The following is a 23696-nucleotide window of genomic DNA, read 5'->3' as shown; positions in this document are numbered from 1 at the left end:
GGAAAGCATAGTGGTTAGGGGCGATCAGGCAGGAAAGCATAGTGGTTAGGGGCGATCAGGCAGGAAAGCATAGTGGTTAGGGGTGATCAGGCAGGAAAGCATAGTGGTTAGGGGCGATCAGGCAGGAAGGCAGAGACCGTTAGGGGCGGTCAGCCAGGCAGGCAAGCGGTTAGGGGCGATCAGGCAGGAAGGCAGAGACCGTTAGGGGCAATCAGGCAGGAAAGCATAGTGGTTAGGGGCGATCAGGCAGGCAGGCAGAGTAGTTAGGGGCGATCAGGCAGGCAGGCAAGCGGTTAGGGGCGATCAGGCAGGAAAGCATAGTGGTTAGGGGCGATCAGGCAGGAAAGCACAGTGGTTAGGGGCGATCAGGCAGGAAAGCATAGTGGTTAGGGGCGATCAGGCAGGAAAGCATAGTGGTTAGGGGCGATCAGGCAGGAAAGCATAGTGGTTAGGGGTGATCAGGCAGGAAAGCATAGTGGTTAGGGGCATTCAGGCAGGAATTCCTGGCAGAGGCGGTTAGGGGCGATCAGGCAGGCAGGCAGGCCAACGGTAAGGAACCTGCCTTCCCGGATTGTGAGAGGGATGTCCGACTGCCGGTTTAGGCCTTATCCCTGTGGGCCTAAACTGGCAGTCGGACATCCCCCGAGGGGTCCTGGATCACAAGAGGGTGCAGGCTGGGCTGAGAGGCCCCCCCCCTGCCCCCGCAGAGCACCAGGCCTCTAGTGTAAATATTTGGGGTGGGGGGGTGGGGGGAAGGCACCCCAGAGAATTAGTGTTTCTAGGAAAAGTGATTTCTATCCGTTTCAGACACTGAACTGGGCTCACCTCAAAGAACTCCCAACAAAGCAAGCAAAACCGCACTTCACTGGAAAAGGATTTTATTTCACCATAAAAATGCAAACCCTCTCTCCAAACTCAAACGGTACAGCCATGTCCAAGGATTTGCGCGCTTCCGCTGGAGAAGCCAACGATTATAAAAGTGTAACAAGTTGGCGGCCTCAAGTCTGTGCGAAACGTTTCCGAGTAAAAATAATTTAGCAAAAACGGCTGCTTTAAAAAAAAAACAAAAACACGCGAACCTTGACCGGGAGCCCACGCCTGTGACCCACAACCTCTCCCACGCTTTTCCTGGAACCGCTGGGAAGTGAACGCTGCTCAGCTGGGGAGGCGGGGCCAGCCCACGGCCGGGGGCGGCTGAGTCTGGGCGGAGCTGGACTCCCCGTGTCTGCAGCGACTGGGGCCGGAGTCACCGGCTCGCCCGCTGTCCCAGCCGCGGCGCTGCCCGGTGAGAAAACGACGGAAAGAAGAGCAGAAGCCAGCGGGGCGAGGCTTTCTCTCTCCGCCCGGGCTGTGGCATCCCGCCGTGACCTCTCACCCCAGCCCTGCCCGGGCGGGTGGGGGTCAGGGCCGTGCTGGGAGGCTGCCCGCCCGTGGGGTCCGCGTGGCTCGCACCGTCCCTGCAGGCGGAGGCCCGGCCAGGGGGGAGCTGTCCGTCAAATCTTCAGGGAACTAAGGGTGACGGGCCTCTCGCGGGTGAAGGGGCTCCGGGCGCCGTCCTCGTCCTCCGAGGCAGCAGGAGCAGCGGGAGGCTCTGTGGGTCCCGCTCTTCCCAGACGGACGGACGGGGCAGGCCACGCCCGGCATTACCTGTCCCAGGTGCCGCGGTGCTGGCCGGGGGACCTGGGGGAGCCCGAGCGGGACCTCTGGCTGTGGCGGTGGCGGCTGCGCTTGCGGCCCGAGCTCCCCCTGCGGTCGCGGCTCCTCTCGCGGTGGCCGGGGCGGTCCTTGCTGTGGGACTTGCGCGGGCGCGCGTGGGCGGGGCTGGCGCTGCGCCGGTGCGGGCTGCCGTCCTGGTGCGAGCGCTTCTTGTGGGACCTGCGCTCCTTGCGCGGCCGCCCGTCCTCCCGGCTGCCCGCCCGCCGCGACCCGCTGCGCTCCTCCCGGGCGCGCCTGTCCTCGCCGCCCGCGTCCCCGCGGGCCCGGCCCTCGCCCGCGCTGGGCTCGCGGTTGCACTTGTCCAGCTCCGACAGCGCGTCCTTGCGGGGCGCGCCCTGCTCGCAGGCGGGGGGCACGCCCTTGGGCTGCTGGTTGTTGTCGGGGATGCAGGAGAGCACGGCCGCGCACCGCTTCTCCGGGGAGGCGCGGTCGGGGGCGGCCGGGCGCGAGGGCTGCTGGTCCCGGCACGGGGCGTCCTCGGCCGCGTTGCCGTTCACGCTCCTGGGCGGGGCCTCCGCCTCCGGCCGCCGCGGGCCCTCCTTCGGGGCGCCGGGGAGCAGCTGGGCGGCGCTCACGCAGCCGGCCGACACGGTCTGCAGGATGTCCAGCATGGGCTGCAGCAGGTCGGCGGGCGCCACGCCCAGCTCGTCCGGCGCCTGCGGGTCGTCCACCTTCCGGCTCAGCAGGATGCTCAGCAGGCGCTGGCGCAGCTGCCGCTCCTTGCGCTGCAGGCCCAGCGCGCGCTCCTTCTCCTCCTCCACGCGCCGCAGCTCCGCCTCCTGCAGCCGCCGCCGCTCCTCCAGCTGCTGCCGCCGCAGGTCCTCCTCCCGCTGCTCCTGCTCCTGCAGCTTCGCCGCCTGCGGGGAGAGGGGCACCTCAGCGGGGCCCGGACCCGCCCCACGCGCGGGGCGGCGCCGGGCTCGCAGACCCCCGAGGCCTGGGGTGCCGGACGCGACACCCGTCCCCGCCACACCCGGCGGTCATGCGTCCGCCCGGGCGAGCTGCACACCCCACGGCAAAGCTGCTCGGCACAGCCCCGGGCAGGCGTCTCGGGGCGGCCCAGGCCCCCGCGTGCTCGCCACCACCGGGAGCTGGTGCCGCAGACACAGGCCGCCCAGGCCGCGGTCGCGCCGGGCCTGGCTGGGTCCGTGTCTTCAATATTCACCATGAAATAAGACCTGAGCTGCCACAGCCTCAGCGCGCCTGCCTTGTCCTTCCCGGGGCCTTATCAACACTGTAGACAGACAACAGGTTAGGGGGTCGCCCGTGCCAGCGGCTGCCTGGGCTCGTCTGCGTCCGCGGCCGGCCCAGCTCCGGAGGGACGGGCCTCTGGGAGGCGCGGAGGCTCTGGGCCTGAGGCTCACCCTCTCTGACGGGAGCTCTGGAGGAGGGACGGGCGTGCGTTCCCTGGGCACCAGGCTCAGGCCTCGTCCCGGCCGGGGCTGCTGACCGGAGGGGTCAGGGCGAGGCCAGGTGGCCGGACAGGCCTGGGTGCTGTGTCCCCGGCAGCACAGCTCCGGGGCCGGGTGACGGCGCGCCCTCCCGGCTCCGTCCCGGCCTCCCTGTGACCCTAGCTCTGGCCACCCCGGGCCGCCTGGCCACACCGGCCTAAACGTGGGAGACACGCTCGGAGCTCCTCAGCTGCTAAGGCTGGAACGGACAAGGCAGGAACCCACACAGCGGGGGGGGGGCACCCACTGTGGGAACCTATTCCTCCTGCCTGGGGCCCAGACTCGGGGGGGGGGGTGGGGGTGGCCCAGGCGGCGTGCACCCCAGGAGGCGCCCTGCGAGGGACGCCGGGCGGGTACCTTGGCGCGGCCCAGCAGCTCGGTGAGCAGCCGGAGGGACTGCAGGTTGCGCTGGGCCAGCAGCAGCCGCCGCTCCTCCAGCCGGACCTTCTCCTGCAGCTGCCTCTGCTCCTCTGCCTGCAGCTTCTCCAGCTTCTTCTGGCTGCGGCGCAGCTCGCGGTCCCGCTGCCTCTGCTCCCGCCGCCGCAGCTTCTCCTCCCGCTTCCGCTCCCGCTCCATCTCCTCCAGCTCCTTCTGCTTCCTGGGGGGGGGGGGAGGGGGGGACACGCAGGCTGTGGGGCGGGGCCGGGGCAGGTGGACGCTCGGCTCTGGCCCGGGGCTGCTTGAGGCAGGTGCCTGGCTGCGGGCTCCACCCCTGACCAGGTAGGCGGCCCATGGAGGCCTCCCTCCCCCCCCTCCCTCCACGCTCCCTGAAACCCACGGAAATGGCCTCGGGAGGATTCACAAAACAGGAAAGCCAGCGGGAAGGCGAGCTCGGGAGGCTCAGGCGATTCACCGGGTCAGCTCTTCACCCCAATCGCTCGCCGCGCCGCCCAGGGACCCGGGAGGCAGCGCACACACGGGGAGGGCTCGGTCGTCCCCCCAGGAACAGTCCATCTTGCTCCGTGTGACCCCAACCCGAAGTGCTGCAGGGGGAGCCGTGGGCTGACACCATGAAGGTGTCGGCTGAAGAAGACACACCTGTGCGGCGGGGGGGGGAGCCCCAACAGGCAGGGCACAGGCACAGGCTCCCACCTGGAAAGGAAGGTCCCCTAAAATGCCAGAGCAGTCCCCGGGGGACACAGCCCCCACCCCGGGCTCCCCGGGGGACACAGCCCCCATCCCAGGCTCCCCGGGGACACAGCCCCCATCCCGGGCTCCCCGGGGGACACAGCCCCCACCCCGGGCTCCCCGGGGGACACAGCCCCCATCCCGGGCTCCCCGGGGGACACAGCCCCCATCCCGGGCTCCCCGGGGGACACAGCCCCCATCCCGGGCTCCCCGGGGGACACAGCCCCCATCCCGGGCTCCCCGGGGACACAGCCCCCACCCCGGGCTCCCCGGGGGACACAGCCCCCACCCCGGGCTCCCCGGGGGACACAGCCCCCACCCCGGGCTCCCCGGGGACACAGCCCCCACCCCGGGCTCCCCGGGGGACACAGCCCCCACCCCGGGCTCCCCGGGGGACACAGCCCCCATCCCGGGCTCCCCGGGGGACACAGCCCCCATCCCGGGCTCCCCGGGGGACACAGCCCCCATCCCGGGCTCCCCGGGGACACAGCCCCCATCCCGGGCTCCCCGGGGGACACAGCCCCCACCCCGGGCTCCCCGGGGGACACAGCCCCCACCCCGGGCTCTCAAAGGCTGCGTGGCACCCAGGAACTGCAGGTGGAGAGAAGGAATGAAACCCCGCCGTGCACAGCTGCAAGGAACATTCCAGAAGCCTTCCAGCAGGGGAAATAGCGAGCGCACAGGAACACGCACCACAATGACGGAAAGCCGGGGATGCTCACTGGGAGGTGGGGGGGTAGGGGGGGTGCCCTGAGTGCGGCACCAGGAGAACCCGTGTCTCAGGGAAATCCCGGGGGGCTACCTGGAGGTGGCGACCTGCGTTTGAAATAAACCGGCTGCCACACGAGCAGTCCCAACCACGCTCTGGGCGGAGGGGATGGATCCCTCACACGAGCACCCGAGGCAGCCGCACTGCCCGCGACCCGGGAAGGTGGGCCCGCAGCGCGTCTACACAGCACCGCCTCGCTCCTCGGCTGCGAGACTGTCACACAGGCGGGGGCACGGTGACAAGACGGAGGTGCTCCCGGCGGACCGGGCCCAGGGAGCCCGAGAGCTGCCTTGCGGGGCCCAGCACAGGGCGAGGATGGGGGGCCAACCCCTGAGGACCGGGAGGAGCCGGGCAGAGGGGGCCGCGCACAGGTGCCCTCACACGCAGGGCCCACAGGTGGGGAGCAGGGACACCCACCAGGGCTGTGTGAGGCGGCGCAACCACCTGGCCTGACCCCGCCGAGGCGTGGGGGGGGGTCAACGCCTGACCCCACCGAGCCGACACGTGGACCCTGTGCACGGCCCCCAGCGCCGGTATGAGCGCCGATATGCGTGTCCCGGCGGCCCCGGCGGGAGAAAGGCCCGCCCCTGCCCCATCACAGACCGCGGCCCAGGCCTGTCCGCCCGCAACAGCTGCAGGTGCCCCCTGTTCCCATTAAGCCGCACCACCCACACCTGGGACGCGGGCAGACACGGGCCCTGGGCTCGCCGAGACAGGACAGGGTCATCCTGGCCGGGCCACAGCCCTGCACCCGACCTGAGCACCCCTCCCCCCACTCCCCTCCTGCCTCCACGCCGGCCCCCCTCCCCCATCCCCTCCCGGCCCCTCCTCCCCCGGCAGGAAGCACAGGCCCGTTTCCCGCCCGCAGGGCCCAGCAGTGCTGGGGCCTGAACCCCCTGTCCTCACCCCCCCCCCCACCCCAGTCCGCATCTGTCCCCAAGGCCCCGGAGCAGCTTGCCAAGATGCCGGGCCACAGCCCTGGCCGGTGTGGCTCAGTGGATAGAGCGTCGGCCTGCGGACGGAAGGGTCCCGGGTTCGATTCCGGTCAAGGGCTTGTACCTTAGTTGCAGGCACATCCCCTCGGGCTTCCCCGCCGAGCCCCCGAGCTGGCGCTCTACCCAGTGAGCACCCCCCACCAGGGACGGGGCAGAGCACCCAGGCACCGGCTCTGGGTGCGATGGCCGGGCTCACGGCTCAGAAGGGACGGCTCAGGGCCTCCCCTAACTGACCCCACCGCCTCCCTTCCCCTCCCCCGCTGCCCGCCTGCCCGCTCGGCCCTCCAGACCACGGCCCCCCAGACCACGGTGTGGGGCTCGCTCAAGGACAAAGGCTGGGTCTGCACCCACAACCTGGACGGGGGCTCCATGGAGACCAGCTGACAGGCTGGTCAGGAAGGACTCCCCAATTCCACCCCCAACCTCTTCCCGGGCCTGAGACAGAACCGCACACACGCCACACGCTCCCCCCGACGCCAGCGGCAGGGGTGGAAGGTGCAGGACGTCTCTGCTTCCCCAGAACCGAGGGACAGCGTGGGCCACGGAGTTTGTGTAGCAGCCTCGCCCACACACAGGGGCACACGGGGCCCGGGCGGGAGGGCGGGGCGGGTCCTCTCACCTGAACCCCATTCGTACTGAGACCCGGCCACGCCCTCCCTCAGGTCTCTCCCCCGAGCAGTTACCCGGCTTCACCTCACGGGGACGCCCACAGCCAGGACACGCCTCCGGCTCCGGCGGGACACACAGAGGCCTGTGAGTGACACGCTTGGAGGGCAGGCCGGTCACGGGACCCACACGGACCTGACACCGTGGGCCTGAGTTTTGGGGAGGACCAGGCGCGCACACCTTGTATGGAGTCCCCCGCAGCCGTGTATGCGAGCACACGGATGCCCACCTGCACGCAGATGCACACACACGGCAGAGGCACGTACATGCGTGCGCCCAGCCTACCTCTCCTCCGCCCGCTGCCGCTCCTCGGCCTCCTTCTCCCGCCGCTTCTGCTCCTCCCGCTGCTGCTCCAGCTCCTGCAGCTTCTGCCGCTCCAGCTGCCGCTTCTTGATGGAGGCGTCGCTCAGGTGTTTGGTGGAGTCAAAGGAGACCTTCGGGGCGAACAGGTGAACAGGCGTCAGGTGGAGGCGGCAGCCCCGTGCTCAGGTGAGGGGCGTGGCCTGCAGGCAGGTGCGCCCACCCCTTCCACAACCAGAGCCACGGGTGCTCGCCACGCGGGAGCCAGCCGACCCGGGACCTGGGCCGGAACCGCCGTGTCTGGCTCCAGATGGAGCCCCAACCCCGTGAAGTCCCGTCAATGGGGGAGGACGAACTCGCCCTGAGACGGTCACCTGCCTTCGCCCCACACTAAGCATCAGAGGCTGCCCCTGGCCCAGCGGGCGGGGCTCAGGGGTTGAGCATCGTCCAAAAGGTGGCGGGTTCGATCCCCAGGGTGGGGCGTGCCGAGGCAGCCGATCCATGGTTCTCTCTCATGGATGTTCCTCTCTCCCTCCCTCTCCCTTCCTCTCTGAATTCGATACTTTTTAAAAAGTTGCTCCTTTTACGAGACAACTTTCTGCTTCTGCCCCCAGGGGCCCCCCACCCCACTGCCCATGCCCAGAACCCGCCCACCCCGGGCCTGTGCCCATGGTATTGGGGTGCAGGCTACGGGAGATTCTGCCCCAGACCCTGCACGGCCAGGGCGCAGCCAGGCCGGGCGGAGGCCCCGCTCACCTTGATGTTGCAGGCCACGGCCTTGCCGTCCTCGCCCTTGTACATGAGCTTCATGCCGCGCAGGGCGCTCATGGCCTGGATGAAGCCGGCGTACTCGCAGTACTGCACGTAGGCCTCGAAGTTCAGGTGGCCCCCGAAGCTGAAGGTGTGGAAGTTGCGGCCTGTCATCTCCTCCCGGTAGGGGTCCAGCATGGGGATGTCCACGTTGCGGATCTCCCCGAACTTCTCGAACACGCGGACCAGCACGTCCTCGCTGGGCCTCTCGGAGCCCGCCTCCCTCCGCGCGAACCACTTGCAGGGCAGCCCCTCCAGGTGGATGGTGTCCGGCCGCTCGCCGGGCAGGGTCTCGTTCATGTCCTTGGCGTCGCGGAAGAAGGAGTCCCAGTCGTGGCGCGTGGGGAAGTCGATCTTGAACTCGGCGGCGCGCACCTTGAGGATGTCGGAGAAGCCGCTGAGCTTGATGGTCTTGCCGTCCAGGCAGGCCAGGAAGGCCTTGACCATGCTGCGGTTCTCCACCTCGCCCTCGAACCGGATGAAGTCCATGGTGCTCTTGGAGATGCGCAGCGTGGAGAACTGGTGGTGCACCATGCCCTTGAGCCGCTCCATCACCTCCCAGTTGGAGATGGACTTGCCCGGCTGCTTGAGCTGCGGCAGGGCCACGCTGATGGTCATCTTGGTGATGGGCTTCAGGTAGAGGCCGTACGCCGGGCACAGCTCCACCGCCTCCGACGTGTCGTGCACGATGGTGGCCGCGGCCATAGCCTCCCGGGACCTGGGGCCTGAAACAGACAAGGAGGTCCGTTTCCTGGGTGTGTGTGTTTTTTAAATATATTTGTATTGATGTCAGAGAGGAAGGGAGAGGGAGAGAGAGACACATCAATGACGAGAGAGAATCACAGATCGGCTGCCTCCTGCACGCCCCCCGCTGGGGATCCAGCCTGCAACCCCGGCGTGTGCCCTTGACCGGGAACAGAACCCGGGACCCTTCAGTCCGCAGCTGACGCTCTATCCACTGAGCCACACGGGCTAGGGCCACGGCGGTCAGCTGCCGAGGCCAGGGAGGAGAACCAAGACCGGTCTCTAGCTTGTCCGAGGAAGGGGCGTGGGCCTCAGTAAGGGCCTCAGCGCCTGAGGCGGTTCTGGTCTGTGCTCCGTCGGGTTATGGGAAAAGGGCTGTTACTATGTTGGCTCTTGTTCATCCTCCTGGGAGGACGACCCTCCCACTGATTCCAGAGCGAAAGGAAAGGGAGGGCAGAGAGAAGCGTGAGAAACATCGATGTGAGAGGCACACCAGTCGGCTGCCCCCCGCACGCGCCGTTTGGTACTGAACCCGAGACCCTTGGGTTCGGGCCGATGCTCTACGCACTGAGCCACGCCAGCCAGGGCTGCTGAGAACCACAGCCCAGCGTCCGCGCCGACCTGGGCCCAGGACCCAGGACCCCGCAGCAGCTGTCCCCGCCCTCCGTGCAGCCGGGAGTGGGCAGAGACGCGAGAGCCGCCTCGCTCCCCGGCAGGTGCTGGACTCGCTGGAGAAGGGACTCGGCTCGGGCACCTGGGGGGGTGGGGGGGGGAGGAGCCGCCCGGGGTTGGCATCCGTGAAACAGACGTTTCGTGCTGATAAACCACCCCTCTGCCCGGGCCGGTTTGGCTCAGCAGATAAGAGCGGCAGCCAGAGCCGTGGACCGTGGACGGAAGGGTCCCGGGTTCTGTCCGGGTCAAGGGCATGTACCGTGGTTGCAGGCTTGATGCCCAGCCCTGGTCGGGTGCACACGGGGAGGCAACCCAGCGATGTCTCTCTCACATCGACGTCTCTCTCTCTGTCCCTCCCCCTCCCTTCCACTCTCTCTAAACATCAGCGGGAAAACATCCTCAGCTGAGGATTAACCCCAAACAAACAAAACACACACACAAAGCCCTGGCCGGTGTGGCTCAGTGGATAGAGTGTCAGCCTGTGGACAGAAGGGTCCCTCCAAGGTCAAGGGCACAGGCCCCGGTTGTGGGCTGGATCCCCAATGGGGGGCGTGCAGGAGGCAGCCGGTCCATGATTCTCCTCATGGATGTTCCTCTCCCTCTCCCTCCCTCCCTCCCTCTCTGAAATCAATAAAAATATTTAAAACAACAACAAATGAACAACAGAAACACACAACCTCTCTTGCCCAAGTTTCTGCTGAGGAGCCTGTTCGGCCCCCAGGGAGCCCCGGGGCCCTCCTCCTCCGCACCCCCCCCTCCTCCTCCTCCGCACCCCCTCCTCCTCCTCCGCACCCCCTCCTCCTCCTCCTCCGCACCCCCTCCTCCTCCTCCGCACCCCCTCCTCCTCCTCCTCCGCACCCCCTCCTCCTCCTCCTCCGCACCCCCTCCTCCTCCTCCTCCGCACCCCCCCTCCTCCTCCTCCGCACCCCCTCCTCCTCCTCCTCCTCCTCCTCCTCCGCACCCCATCGAGGCACCTTCCCTGCTGGTCGAGCTCCTGGGAAAGCCTGCGACCAGCGACCGGCGGCTTGGCTGCAGCGCCCACCCACGCGCACCCACACCGACCAGCTCGGAGGGACAGGCCCCGAGGCGCCAGCCCTGGGGCGCAGGTGGAGGGAGGGCGGGGCCCCAAAGTAGGGGAGTCCGAGCGGAGTGGGGGCTGCACCGGAGCTGAGAGACCCCTGGCCTCCCCACCAGACGCCCCCCAGGACCCGGCGCTTGGCACCAGCCTGTCCCCCAAGCAGCCCATGGCCCCGCCCCCAGCCCCTTGGCTGCCCCGGAACGCCAGGGCACCCCCAGACCCCGGGGTGCATCCCTGATCCCTCCACCACCCCCAGCAGCCTCCGGGGCAGCTCTGCCTCCCCAACTGCTCCCCTGCCATCCGGGTGCCCTAACCCCCCATAACCCCCAGGACCCTGCTTCTCCAGCCCTCGGGGGTCCTGGCCCCGCCTCCTTACAGCCACCGCAGCCCCTCGGTCTCCATGGCAACCCCCATCCCCCCAGCCTGGCCAGGTCAGCGCTGGTACCCCCAACCCCCACCCCTGACCCTCCAGAACCCCCCCCTTCCCCTCTGTAACCCCTGAACCCAGGCTCCCCAACTGCCCAGTATCCCCGGGTCCCCGAAGACCCTCAGCACCCCCCAACCCTCCCTAGACCCTCAGCACCCCCTAACCGCCCCCGACCCTCAGAACCTCCTAACGCCCCACGACCCTCAGAACCCCCTAACCCCCACGACCCTCAGAACCTCCTAACCCCCCCGACCCTCAGTACCCCCTAACCCCCCTAGATCCTCATACCCCCTAAACCCGCAGACACTCTGTACCCCCTAACCCTCCAGACCCCCCTAAACCCCCAAACCCTCAGAACCCCCTAACCCCCTAAACCTCAGTACCCCTTAAATCCCCGACCCTCAGTACCTCCAGCCCAAGACCCTAGTACCCCGGCCCCCCAAAACCCTAAGTACCCTCGGCCTTCCAGAACCCTCAGTATCCACGGAACCCCTATATCCCGGCCCCCCAGGGCTCTAAGTATCCCCGGGACCCCGGGCCTCAGTACCCCTAAACCCCCCAAGACCCTCAGTAGCCCCGGGCCCTCAGTACACCCGGCCCCCCAGAACCTCAGTATCCACGGCCCCCCTTTACCCCGGCCCCCCAAGACCCTCAGTACCCCGGACGCCAGTCATTCAGGCCCCCGACGGCCCGAGGACCCCTGTCACCCAAAGATCCAGAACCCACAACACCCACAGCCCTCGGAACCCCGGGACCCCCGAGGCCCCGCATCCCTGGGCCCGGCCCCCGACCCGCGGCCCGGTGATCCCTCGACCCCTCCCCTCCGGCCCCGCAACCCCCGGCCCGGCTCCCGACCCGGTGACCCCCCGCCCCCGCCCCTTCCGACCCCGCCGCCCCCGGCCCCCGATCCCCAACTCGGTGACCCCCCAACCCCCGCCCCTTCCGGCGCCCCGCAGCCCCGGCCCGGCCCCCGACCCCCGACCCGCGGCCAGGTGACCCCTCGACCCCTCCCCTCCGGCCCCGCCGCACCCGGCCCGGCCCCCGACCCCTGACCCGCAGCCCGGTGACCCCTCGACCCCTCCCCTCCGGCCCCGCCGCCCCCGGCCCGGGCCCCGACCCGCGGCCCGGTGACCCCTCGACCCCTCCCCTCCGGCCCCGCCACCCCCGGCCCGGCCCCCGACCCCCGACCCGCGGCCCGGTGACCCCCCGCCTCCGCCCCTTCCGGCGCCCCGCAGCCCCCGGCCCGGCCCCGCGGAGGAAGCGGGTGCGGGCGGCGCTCACCGGCGTGGGGCTCCGCCTGCGTCCCCTGTCGCCGCGCCCTGGACCCCGCTCGCCGCCGTCCGCCGACGACCCCGGCAAGCGCGGCCTCCCGCCCGGAGCCTCCACCGTCCGCCGGAAGTGCCCCCGACGGGACGCCGTTGCCCACCCCGGTGACGCACTTCCGCTTCCGGCGCCCGGGCCGGCGGCATCGGCCGCGCGGCGGCTCCTTGTTTCTCCTCCCGAGCCCGTCCCCGCCCCCGAAGGCGGGACTTCCGGCGAGGGCCGCGGGTGGGGGCGGGCCGGACCCGGCTCCGCACTGCGCGTGCGCGAACCCGCACCGCCCCCACCCGACTACCTGTGTCCCAATCTGGGCAGGTGGCTCACCTGCCGGCCAGGGTGGGCGCGCGTCCCCTTTAAGGTGCATAGAGATGGGGCCTAAATTACTGTGCTAATCACATATAATACAGCCATACACATTAATTATAAATTATTTATTATCTAATCATTCATTTATTATTATATTATGTATACATCCCAGAGAATAGACCTATGCAATTGAATATAAATATAAATATTTATTTATAAATGTTTGTTACTATACATCCTAGGTAACAGAGCTATGCCATTTAATTATAAATATTTAATTATGATTATTTATGACTATGTATCCTAGATAATGTAGCGATGCAACTTAATTAGGAATATCTAATTATAAATATTTATTACTATACATCCTAGAGAATAGAGCTATGCCATTTAATTATAAATATTTAATTATGAATATTTATGACTATGTACCCTAGATAATGTAGCGATGCAACTTAATTAGGAATACCTAATTATAAATACTTATTACTATACATCCTAGAGAATAGAGCCATACAATTTGGTGATAAATATTTCATGGTAAACATTTGTTATCTAATCATGCACGTATGAGTTCTTTCATTTATTCTGTTGGTTCCCTGATTAAACATTGTCGATAATAAGCAATAGAATTTACTTTAAAATTATTATCTACTCAAGCACTTATGAATTATTTAATTGCTTCATTTATTACCGTCTAGATTAGACACTTCCCTCCAGGTTGCATTATATTCTGATGTGATTGTATATAGGTATATATTCTGATGTGATTGTATATAGGTACATAATATTACATAAATATATGCTATTTTAAATGTTTCGTATTGTCATAGTCTATAAATTATATATATATATATATATACATATATATATATAATTTTTTTGTTAATCCTCACCCCAGGATATTTTTCCATTGCTATTTTAAAAGTTTTGTATTGTCATAGTCTACAAATTATATATATATATAATACATCCTAGGTAACAGGATGTATTATATATATAATTTGTATATATATAATTTTTTTTTTGTTAATCCTCACCCCAGGATATTTTCCCATTGCTATATTAAATGTTTGGTATTGTCATAGTCTATAAATTATATATATAATTTATATATATAAAATCTTTTTTTTTGTTAATCTTCACCCCAGGATATTTTTCCATTGATTTTCAGAGAGAGGGAAAGACAGAAAAACATCAATTTAAGAGCAACACATGGATTGGTTGCCTCCTGCATGAGCTCCGACTGGGGCCTGGGCTGGGGAGGAGCCTGCAACTGGGATATGAGTCCCTGACCGGAATCGAACCCATGACCCTTCAGTCCACAGGCCGATGCTCTCTATCCACTGAGCCAAACCGGCTGGGCTGTTTATTACGTCTTGGTTGTCTGTCTTAGACACTTTCCCTCCACATGACATTATATTGTTACTAGAGGCCCGGTGCATGAAATGTGTGCATGGGTGGGGTCCCAAGGCCTGGCTGGTGATCAGGGGCAATCGGGGCTTTCCTTCATTTTTGCGCCGCCCCCTGGTGGTCAGCGCATGTCATAGCAAGCGATCGCATTCCCCGTCTCCCAAACTCCCAAGGGGACAATTGGCATATTAGGCTTTTATTATATAGGAGAGCGATATCCTTATAGAATATCTATCTATCTAAAAAGGCTAATATGCAAAGTGTCCCCTGGGGAGTTCGAACAGGAGACCCAGAGTGCGACCACGTGCTATGACGTGTGCTGACCACCAGGGGGCGGTGCAAAATGAAGGGAGGCCCTAGCCCAGGGGTCTTCAAACTTTTTATTTTTTTTTAATATATTTTATTGATTTTTTACAGAGAGGAAGGGAGAGGGATAGAGAGTTAGAAACCTTGATGAGAGAGAAACATCCATCAGCTGCCTCCTGCACACCTCCTACTGGGGATGTGCCCGCAACCAAGGTACATGCCCTTGACCGGGATCGAACCCGGGACTCTTCCGTCCGCAGGCCGACGCTCTATCCACTGAGCCAAACCGGTTTCGGCAGGTCCTCAAACTTTTTAAACAGGGGGCCAGTTCACTGTCCCTCAGACGTTGGAGGGCCGGACTATTGTTTAAAAAAAAAACAACTATGAACGAATTCCTATGCGCACTGCGGGCCCGGGATGCATCGGCTGCTGAGCAGGACAGGCAGCGGCCCCCGGCGGGCCGGATCCATGTCCTCAGCGGGCCGCAGGTGGCCCGTGGGCCGTAATTTGAGGACGCCTGCCCTAGCCAGCCTAGGTACCCAACCCTTGCACGAATTTCATGCACTGGGCCTCTAGTATGTGTGTGTGTGTGTGTGTGTGTGTGTGTGTGTCTGTGTGTCTGTGTGTGTGTGTGTGTGTGTGTGTGTGCTGAGGGTAGAATAAGAAATTAAGAGCTTTGTATGCCCGGTCGGCGTCAACCCATGAACCAGGAGGTCTCAGGCCCTTTTTGTGTTTATTTATTTTTTTTAATAAATCTTTATTGTTGACCATATTACCTATGTCCCCTTTTCCCACCCCTTGACCACCTCCAGCCTGCCCCCTCCTTTTTGTTTGTAAAGTGTTCGTGTATAGATGGAACAGTACATTCGACATGTGCTGTCGATAAGAAAGGTTAAAGCAGGGACTCATTTGGGGGTCTGGAATGGAGTCGTTCCATTTACAGTATTTTTTAAAAATATATATATATATATTTTTTATTGATTTTAGAGAGGAAGGGAGAGGGAGAGAGAGCTAGAAACATCACTGAGGAGAGAGAATCATGGATCGACTGCCTCCTGCACGCCCCCTACTGGGGATCGAGCCTGCAACCCAGGCATGTGCCCTTGGCCGGAATCGAACCCGGGACCGTTCAGTCCGCAGGCCAACTCTCTATCCACTGACCCAAACCAGCTAGGGCCAATTTACATTATTTTTTTTTAAATATATATATATATATATATATATATATATATATATATATATATACATATATATATATATATATATATTTTAGCTTTTATTTTTTTTATTTATTTTTTTAAATAAATCTTTATTCAGATTATTACAATTGTTTCTCCTTTTTCCCCCCATAGCTCTCCTCCACCCAGTTCCCACCCCACCTTCTGCCCTTACCTCCCCCCCACTGTCCTCATCCATAGGTGTACGATTTTGTCCAGTCTCTTCATGAACCCCCCATTCCCCTTTCCCCTGAGAATTATCAGTCCACTCCCTTTCTATGCCCCTGTCTTTTTTATTTTTAATATATTTTTGTTGATTTCAGAGAGGAAGGGAGAAGGAGAGAGAGAGAGAAACATCGATGAGGAGAGAGAATCATGGACCGGCTGCCTCCTGCACGCCCCCCACTGGGGACCGAGCCCACAACCCGGGCATGTGCCCTTGGCCGGAATCGAACCCGGAACCCTTCAGTCCGCAGGCCGACGCTCTATCCACTGAGCCACACCAGCCAGGGCACATTATTTCTAATGGGAACAAATGCTTCGGTTTTCGAACAGCCGTCCGGAACAAAATAAATTGGAGAACTGAAGTTCTCCTGTATATACACACGGGGTGGCCAGACGAGGATGATCTCTGAATGCACAATCATCTGGCCACTCCGTGTCGATCCTATAGAATAAAAGGCGAATATGCACATGGTCCCCTCGACCAGGAGTTCGACCAGCAGGCAGGCCGGCCCACCGCCCATGTCCCCTCCCCCTGGCCAGGCTGGCCGTGCCCCACCCATGCACGAATTCATGCACCAGGCCTCTAATATATATATATACACACACACTGAGTGGCCAGATTATTATGCGTTCAGAGATCATCATCATCTGGCCCCTCCGTGTGTATATAGGAGAACATCAGTTCTCCAATTTATTTTGTCTTGGTTGTCTATCTTAGACACTTTCCACCCACACATCCATCCATCCATCCATCCATCCATCCATCCATCATCCATCCATCCATCCATCCACCCATCCACCCATCCACACATCCACCCACACATCCATCCATCCATCCATCCATCCATCATATTTTCAACGTAGTTTGTTCCTGCATGACAGACGTGCGTCTTCATGAGTACGCCTTCTCCATCGCTTCGCCCTAAATCTGCGTACTTAGCACTGGAAGCGGTTGGTGTTCAGCTTTATTTTTAAATAAATGTGCCAGCTCACCTCTGTGAGTCTTTGCAAAAAAAAACAAACAAAACCAAACACAAAAAGAGTGTTCATCATAGTTATTTGGGAGTTCTTCATTCCACCCTCCCCGCCTCTGCCCTCCACTACATTGCAGGGAAATGACCTTGGGTTTGGGTGTGGTTGAGAGAGAAGGTACCCCAGTTCTTGGAAATGGCCTGGGGAAGGGTGCGGGTTGCAAAATAAAAAATAAATAAATAAACAAGGTCTGTGTCAGCCTGGCCGGCATGGTTCAGTGATTTGACATCGACCTAGGAACCAGGAGGTCACGGTTCGATTCCCGGTCAAGGGCACATGCCCGGGTGGTGGGCTTGATCCCCAGGAGGGGGCGTGCAGGAGGCAGCCGATCCATGATTCTCTCTCATCATGGATGTTTCTATCTCTGTCCCTCTCCCTTCCTCTCTGTAAAAAATCAATAAAATGTATTTTTTACAAAAGAGTAAGAAATGCAAATTCCGGGAATAAATGAGCTGTGTATGTGTAGGTGCTATTTTTTTAAATATATTTTTTATTGATTTTTTACAGAGGGGAAGGGAGAGGGAGAGAGAGTTAGAAACATCGATGAGAGAGAAACATCCATCAGCTGCCTCCTGCACGCCCCTCACTGGGGATGTGCCCGCAACCAAGGTACATGCCCTTGACCGGAATCGAACCCGGGACCCTTCAGTCCGCAGGCCGACGCTCCATCCACTGAGCCACACCGGTTAGGGCTGTAGGTGCTATTTTTAAAAATATTTAATTTTATTGATTTCAGAGAAGAAGGGAGAGGGAGAGAGAGAAACATCCATGAGGAGAGAGAATCATGGACCGGCTGCCTCCTGCACGCCCCCTACTGGAGGGGACCGAGCCTGCGCCCTTGACCGGGAATCGAACCCGGGACCCTTCAGTCCGCAGGCCGACGCTCTAACCACTGAGCAACACCGGCCAGGGCAGTATTTTCAACAGATACCTCTGGGGGGGGGGAGGTGAGGGGAAGGGCGAGGTGTGGTTATTTCCTATGCGAAGAGTCGGAAATCAGACACGTGAGGATCAGATCAAAGAACAGAAGGCAGAGATACAAAACCAAGATTGAGAGGGGGCCCCGCCCTGGAGACGGGTGACGTCATCCTAGTGGTCACGTGACTCACTTACTCGCCTTCCCTTTGCTGGTTGGAGTCACTGAGGTACAAGAATAGACACTGAGCCCTGGCTGGTGTGGCTCAGTGGGTAGAGCATCAGCCTGCAGACTGGAAGGGTCCCTGGTTCGATTCCCGGTCAAGGGCACACGCCCGGGTTGCAGACTGGATCTCCAGGTGGTGGCGTGCAGGAGGCAACCGGTCCATGATTCCCTCTCATCATGGATGTTTCTGTCTAGTTCTCTCTCCCTCTCCCTTTCTCTCTGAAATTAATTAAAAAAAAAATAGATGCTAAGGTGCCAACCAATCAGAATGATCAGAACCAGGCCTCGGACTGGGGTCGCCATAGGAGGCCCCCATCAAGCGAGGCCCAGGAGAGAGACTTGGGGGCGGTCCTGGGACGTCCGTAAGCAAGGCCTCGCGCCCACAAAGGGAAGGTTCACCTGGTACAGCCGGGTCCTGAGCTGGGAGGGGAGGAGGGGAGGTGTGGCTAGAATCCCAGTGACCAGTGACGTGAACGAGGACCCAGGGTCACAGCACTGGCTGGCCGCCTTTGTCCTCTCCGTCTGTCTCTCCATCCATCCATCCCTCATTTATCCACCTATCCACACCTCCATCTAACTACCCTTTCATTCACACCTTCAGCCATCCATCCACCCATCCATCCTCCATCCATCCATCCTCCCACACATCCATCCATCTACTCATTTATCCATCCATCATCCATCCATCCATCATCCGTCCATCCATCCATCCACCCACACATCCATCCATCCATCCATCCTCCATCCATCCATCCATCCATCCTCCCACACATCCATCCATCTACTCATTTATCCATCCATCATCCATCCATCCATCCATCCATCCCTCATTTATCCACCTATCCACACCTCCATCTAACTACCCTTCCATTCACACCATCAGCCATCCATCCATCCATCCAACCATCCTCCCACACATCCATCCATCTACTCATTTATCCATCCATTATCCATCTACCCATCATCCATCCATCCATCCATCCATACCTCATTTATCCACCTATCCACACCTCCATCTAACTACCCTTCCGTTCACACCTTCTGCTATCCATCCATCCATCCATCCATACATCCATCCATCCTCCCACACATCCATCCATCTACTCATTTATCCATCCTCCATCCATCCATCCATCCTCCCACACATCCATCCATCATCCATCATCCATCCATCCATCCATCCATCTATCCATCCATCCATCCATCCATCCATCCTCCCACACATCCATCCATCTACTCATTTATCCATCCATCATCCATCCATCCATCCACCCACGCACACATCCATCCATCCATCATCCATCATCCATCCATCCATCCAACCATCCATCTATCCATCTATCCATCATCCATCATCCATCCATCCTCCCACACATCCATCCATCTACCCATTTATCCATCCATCATCTATCAATCCATTCATCCACCCACACATCCATCCATTCATCATCCATTCATTCACCCATACATACATACATCATCCATCCACCTACCCAGGCATCCATCTATCTACCCTTCTATTCACATCTTCAGCCATCTATCATCCATCCACCCACCCATTCATCCATCCATCCACCCTTCCCTCCATCTGCCCATCTATCCATCCATCCATCCATCTACCTACACACATCCATCCATCTACCATCCATCCATCTATCCATCCACCCAACCATGTATCTACCCACCGATCCATCTATCTACGTCCATTCATCTACCCATCCATTTACCCACACCTTCAACCATCCATTCATCCATTCATCTATCCATCCATCCATCCATCTGCTCATTGATCCCTCCCTCCCTTCCTCCATCCATCCATGCATTCATCTATCCATCCATCCATTATCTATCTATCCACCCATGCAACCAGCCATCTTTTTCATTTTTCTCCTCTCCTGACTTCAGTGGAAGTGTGCTCCCCAAAACCGTTCTCAAACTCTCCTTCTTCACCACCTCATTTTCATCTGAGAGACTACCCATATTTCCCGATTTCTCCTGACCAAGTGACATCACCCTTCATTATGTTTCATTAACTCCCAGTCACTTGTCCCGGCCTTCTTTAAAATAGTAATGTTTTGTTTATCACGGACATTTGTATCAATGTCTACTGTTCTCAGAGAGAAGATCACCTGGCCAGTGTGGCTCAGTGGTTGAGCATCGACCTATGAACCAGGAGGTCACAGTTAGTTTGTTTGTTTTTTTTAATATATTTTATTGATATTTTACAGAGAGGAAGGGAGAGGGAGAGAGAGTTAGAAACATCGATGAGAGAGAAACATCGATCAGCTGCCTCCTGCACACCTCCCACTGGGGATGTGCCCACAACCAAGGTCCATGCCCTTGACCGGAATCGAACCTGGAACCCTTCAGTCTGCAGGCCGACGCTCTATCCACTGAGCCAAACCGGTGAGGGCAAACATATATTAAAAACAAAAAAAAAAAAAAAAAAAAAAAAACATTGTGTGAGATGATCATCATTATGTTGGTGAATGAGTTTGGTCACATATTTTTATTGCCTCCCCTGGGAGATGCCATGAGACAGTTTCTGGGGTTTTTTGTGTGTGTTTTTTCCCATCAGCAACTGGGTTCGTATCTCATCTCAGTCACTCAGCCTTGCAGAATTGCAGGAGAGAGAGAGAGAGAGAGAGAGAGAGAGAGAGAGAGAGAGAGAGAGAGAGAGAGAGAGGAGCAGAGAGAGAGAGAGAGAGAGAGAGAGAGAGAGGAGCAGAGAGAGAGAGAGAGAGAGAGGCTCAGTGGATAGAGCGTCAGCCTGAGGACCAAAGGGTCCCAGGTTCGATTCCGGTCAAGGGCAGGTACCTCAGTTGCAGGCTCCTCCCCCCGTCTGGGAGCATGCAGAGGAAGGCGACCAATCGATGTGACAGAAACATGTTTCTCTCTGTCTTGCCTTCTTCCTTCCACTCTTTCTAAAAATCAAGGGGGAAATATCCTCGGGTGAGGGTTAACCAAAACAAACAAACAAAAAGAATAAGAAAAATCCAAAGATTAAAAAGGCCAAAAGGTGGGGATAGGGGGAATCCACCCATTGATGTATCAGACCAAGATCATATGTGAGTAAGGATGGATAGATAGATAGATGATAGATAGATAGATAGATAGATAGATAGATAGATAGATAGATGACAGATGATAGATGGATAGAAGATAGATAGATAGATAGGTAGGTAGGTAGGTAGGTAGGTAGGTAGGTAGATAGATAGATGATAGATAGATAGATAGATAGATAGATAATAGAAGGTAGAAGGGCCCTAGCTGGTTTGGCCTGGTGGAGAGAGCGTCAGCCTGCAGACTGAAGGGTTCTGGGTTCGATTCCGGTCAAGGGCACATGCCCAGGTTGCGGGCTCCATCCCCAGTAGGGGGCGTGCAAGAGGCAGCCGGTCCATGATTCTCTCTCATCATTGATGTTTCTCTCGTGCGTGCTCTGTCTCTCTCTCCCTGCCTACCTTTCTGAAATCAATAAAAATATATTTTAAAAAAAGAAGATAGATAGATAGTAGATAGATAGATGGAAGATAGATAGATGACAGATGGTAGATAGATGGATAGAAGATAGATAGGTGATAGATAGATAGATAGATAGATAGATAGATAGATAGATAGATTGATTATAGGAAGATAGCTAGATGACAGATGGTAGATAGATGGATAGAAGATAGATAGGTGAAAATAGATAGATGGATAGATAGATAGATAGATAGATAGATAGATAGATAGATAATAGAAGGTAGAAGGTAAGTAGGAGGTAGGAGATAGATAGATAGATAGATAGATAGATAGATGATAGATAGATAGATAGATAGATAATAGACATCCCCTGTTCCATTGATGGTAACATGTATCAGACCAAGATCAGAAGTGATACTGGTCCGTTGATGCTGATAAATGTATCAGACCATGATCAGATGCCAGTAACTGGGGGGTCATTGGGAATTGTCTGCCCTGACTCGACATTTCCCTGCTCACCCCTCTGCCCATCGAGGACCCCTCACTGGGGTCCCCTCTGCACCCCGGGTGTGGTACTCAGCACAAGGAGGAACAGGGATCCGTCGGACCCTCCTGGGGGGCCCTCTCCCTGCCCGATTGTGTCCCCAAGAAGCTGCCTTAGCCCTCAGGTCTGGGCTCACCTGCAGGGGAGGGGCCCCCAAATCACTGTCTTGCTTTATTGTAGAATGTGGGTTCCTCCTGAGCAACCTGGGGGTTGTGGGCCCCCCACAGAGAGAACCACCCTTGTGTGGTTTGGGGTTTTCCTCTCCTCAACTTGAAGACAGAGCAGCTCAGAGAGAGGAGACGTACTCTCCTCCTCCTCAGCAGCCCAGAATACAGGCAAAGAGCCCCATCTATCCACTACCAATCAATCAATCCATTATCTATCTATCTATCTACCTAACATCCATCATATCTATCTATCTATCTATCTATCTATCTACCTATCTATCATCTATCTATCTATCTACCCATCCATCCATCCATCCCTCATTCATCTATCTATCCATCCATCCATCTATCATATATCTATCTTCTTACAATCTATCTATCTATCATCTATCTATCTATCTATCTATCTATCTATCTATCATCTACCTACCTCCTAATTACCTTCTTCCTTCTATTATCTATCTATCTATCTATCTAGCCATCTAGCCATCATTCATCTATCCATCCGTCTGTCTGTCCATCCATCTGTCTATCTATCTATCTATCTATCTATCTATCTATCTATCTATCTATCTACTTACCTACCTACCTATTTATCTATCTATACATCTATCTGTGTATCTATCTGTATATCTATGTATCTGTCAGATGTCTACTTATCTATCTATCTAGTTACCAATTAATTATTTATCTACCATCTATATCTATCTAGCATCCATCTATCTATCATCTATCATCTATCTATCCATCTATCTGTGTATCTATCTATCACCTATTTGTCACCTATCATCTACCTATCTACTTATCTAGATTCTAACTAATCATTTATCTACCATCTATATCTATCCATCACTTATCAATTTATCTATGTATTCATCACATACCTATCTATCCCTCTATCATCTATGCATGTATCTACCTGCCATCTATCTATATATCTATTTATCTACCAATTGATTATTTATCTATCATATCTATATATATTTCTCTAATCTATCAATCAATATTCTATCATCTGTATTGAATATTTATCTATCATATCTATCTCTCCCTGATCTATCCATAAATATTCTATCATCTATACGTATCGATTAACCAATCAATCATCACTATCAATCTATCATTAATCATCTATTCATCGATCATCTACCTAATTTAACTATATATCACCTATCTTTATATCTATACTTAGTACTCAGGAGAAATAAGCAGATTATTTTTACAAAGCAAAGAATTCTCATTTTACCCCCAGAACTAAACCCCCAAAAAAACTGAGGCCGATGATCTATGTAATTTTGACCCGGAAACATGTTCCACTCCAAAATCCTGGAGCCCCAGACAACACGAACCTACTACCCCTTCTCTCCATGGACTAGCCTGTTCCAGCACGTGACATTGTATATCTGCCTTCTCTCACGGAGCATCTGTGGTGATCAAGGGCCTACCATGTTGTAGCCTGTATCAGAGCCTCACTCCTTTTTCATGGCTGCTTACTATTCCGCCATGTGGATGGCCCCCCTGCTGTCTACCCATCCATCCATCCATCCATCCTTCCATCCATCCACCCACCCATCCATCCATCCACCCATCCATCCATCCATCCATCCATCCATCCATCCATCCATCCATTCACCCATCCATCCACCCATCCATCCATCCATCCATCCATCCATCCATCCATCCATCCATCATCCATCCATCATATCTATCATCTGTATCTATCTATCTATCTATCTATCTATCTATCTATCTATCTATCTATATCTATCTATCATCTACCATCATCTATCTAGCTATATCCATTCAT

General features: G+C 57.4%; 2 protein-coding genes across 2 annotated transcripts in view; one reads left to right on the top strand and one right to left on the bottom strand.

The window, feature by feature from the left end:
- DHRSX (dehydrogenase/reductase X-linked) overlaps positions 1–23696 on the top strand; it is a 259390-nt gene that overhangs the window by 81521 nt on the left and 154173 nt on the right. The gene's annotated exons all lie outside the window — the stretch shown is intronic.
- Positions 868–12168, bottom strand: AKAP17A (A-kinase anchoring protein 17A). Its single transcript, XM_080652352.1, has 5 exons — positions 12038–12168; positions 7782–8560; positions 7011–7159; positions 3525–3765; positions 868–2573 (listed from the first exon to the last, which is right to left on the bottom strand). The coding sequence occupies exons 2-5, from the start codon at positions 8538–8540 to the stop codon at positions 1644–1646; spliced, it is 2079 nt and encodes a 692-aa protein (XP_080508478.1). The 5' UTR covers positions 8541–8560; positions 12038–12168; the 3' UTR covers positions 868–1643.

Source organism: Plecotus auritus (assembly GCF_963455305.1).
Source record: "Plecotus auritus genome assembly, chromosome: X".
Taxonomy (NCBI): domain Eukaryota; kingdom Metazoa; phylum Chordata; class Mammalia; order Chiroptera; family Vespertilionidae; genus Plecotus; species Plecotus auritus.
Note: the sequence above shows the minus strand (reverse complement) of the source record. Positions and strands in the feature narration are given on the sequence as shown.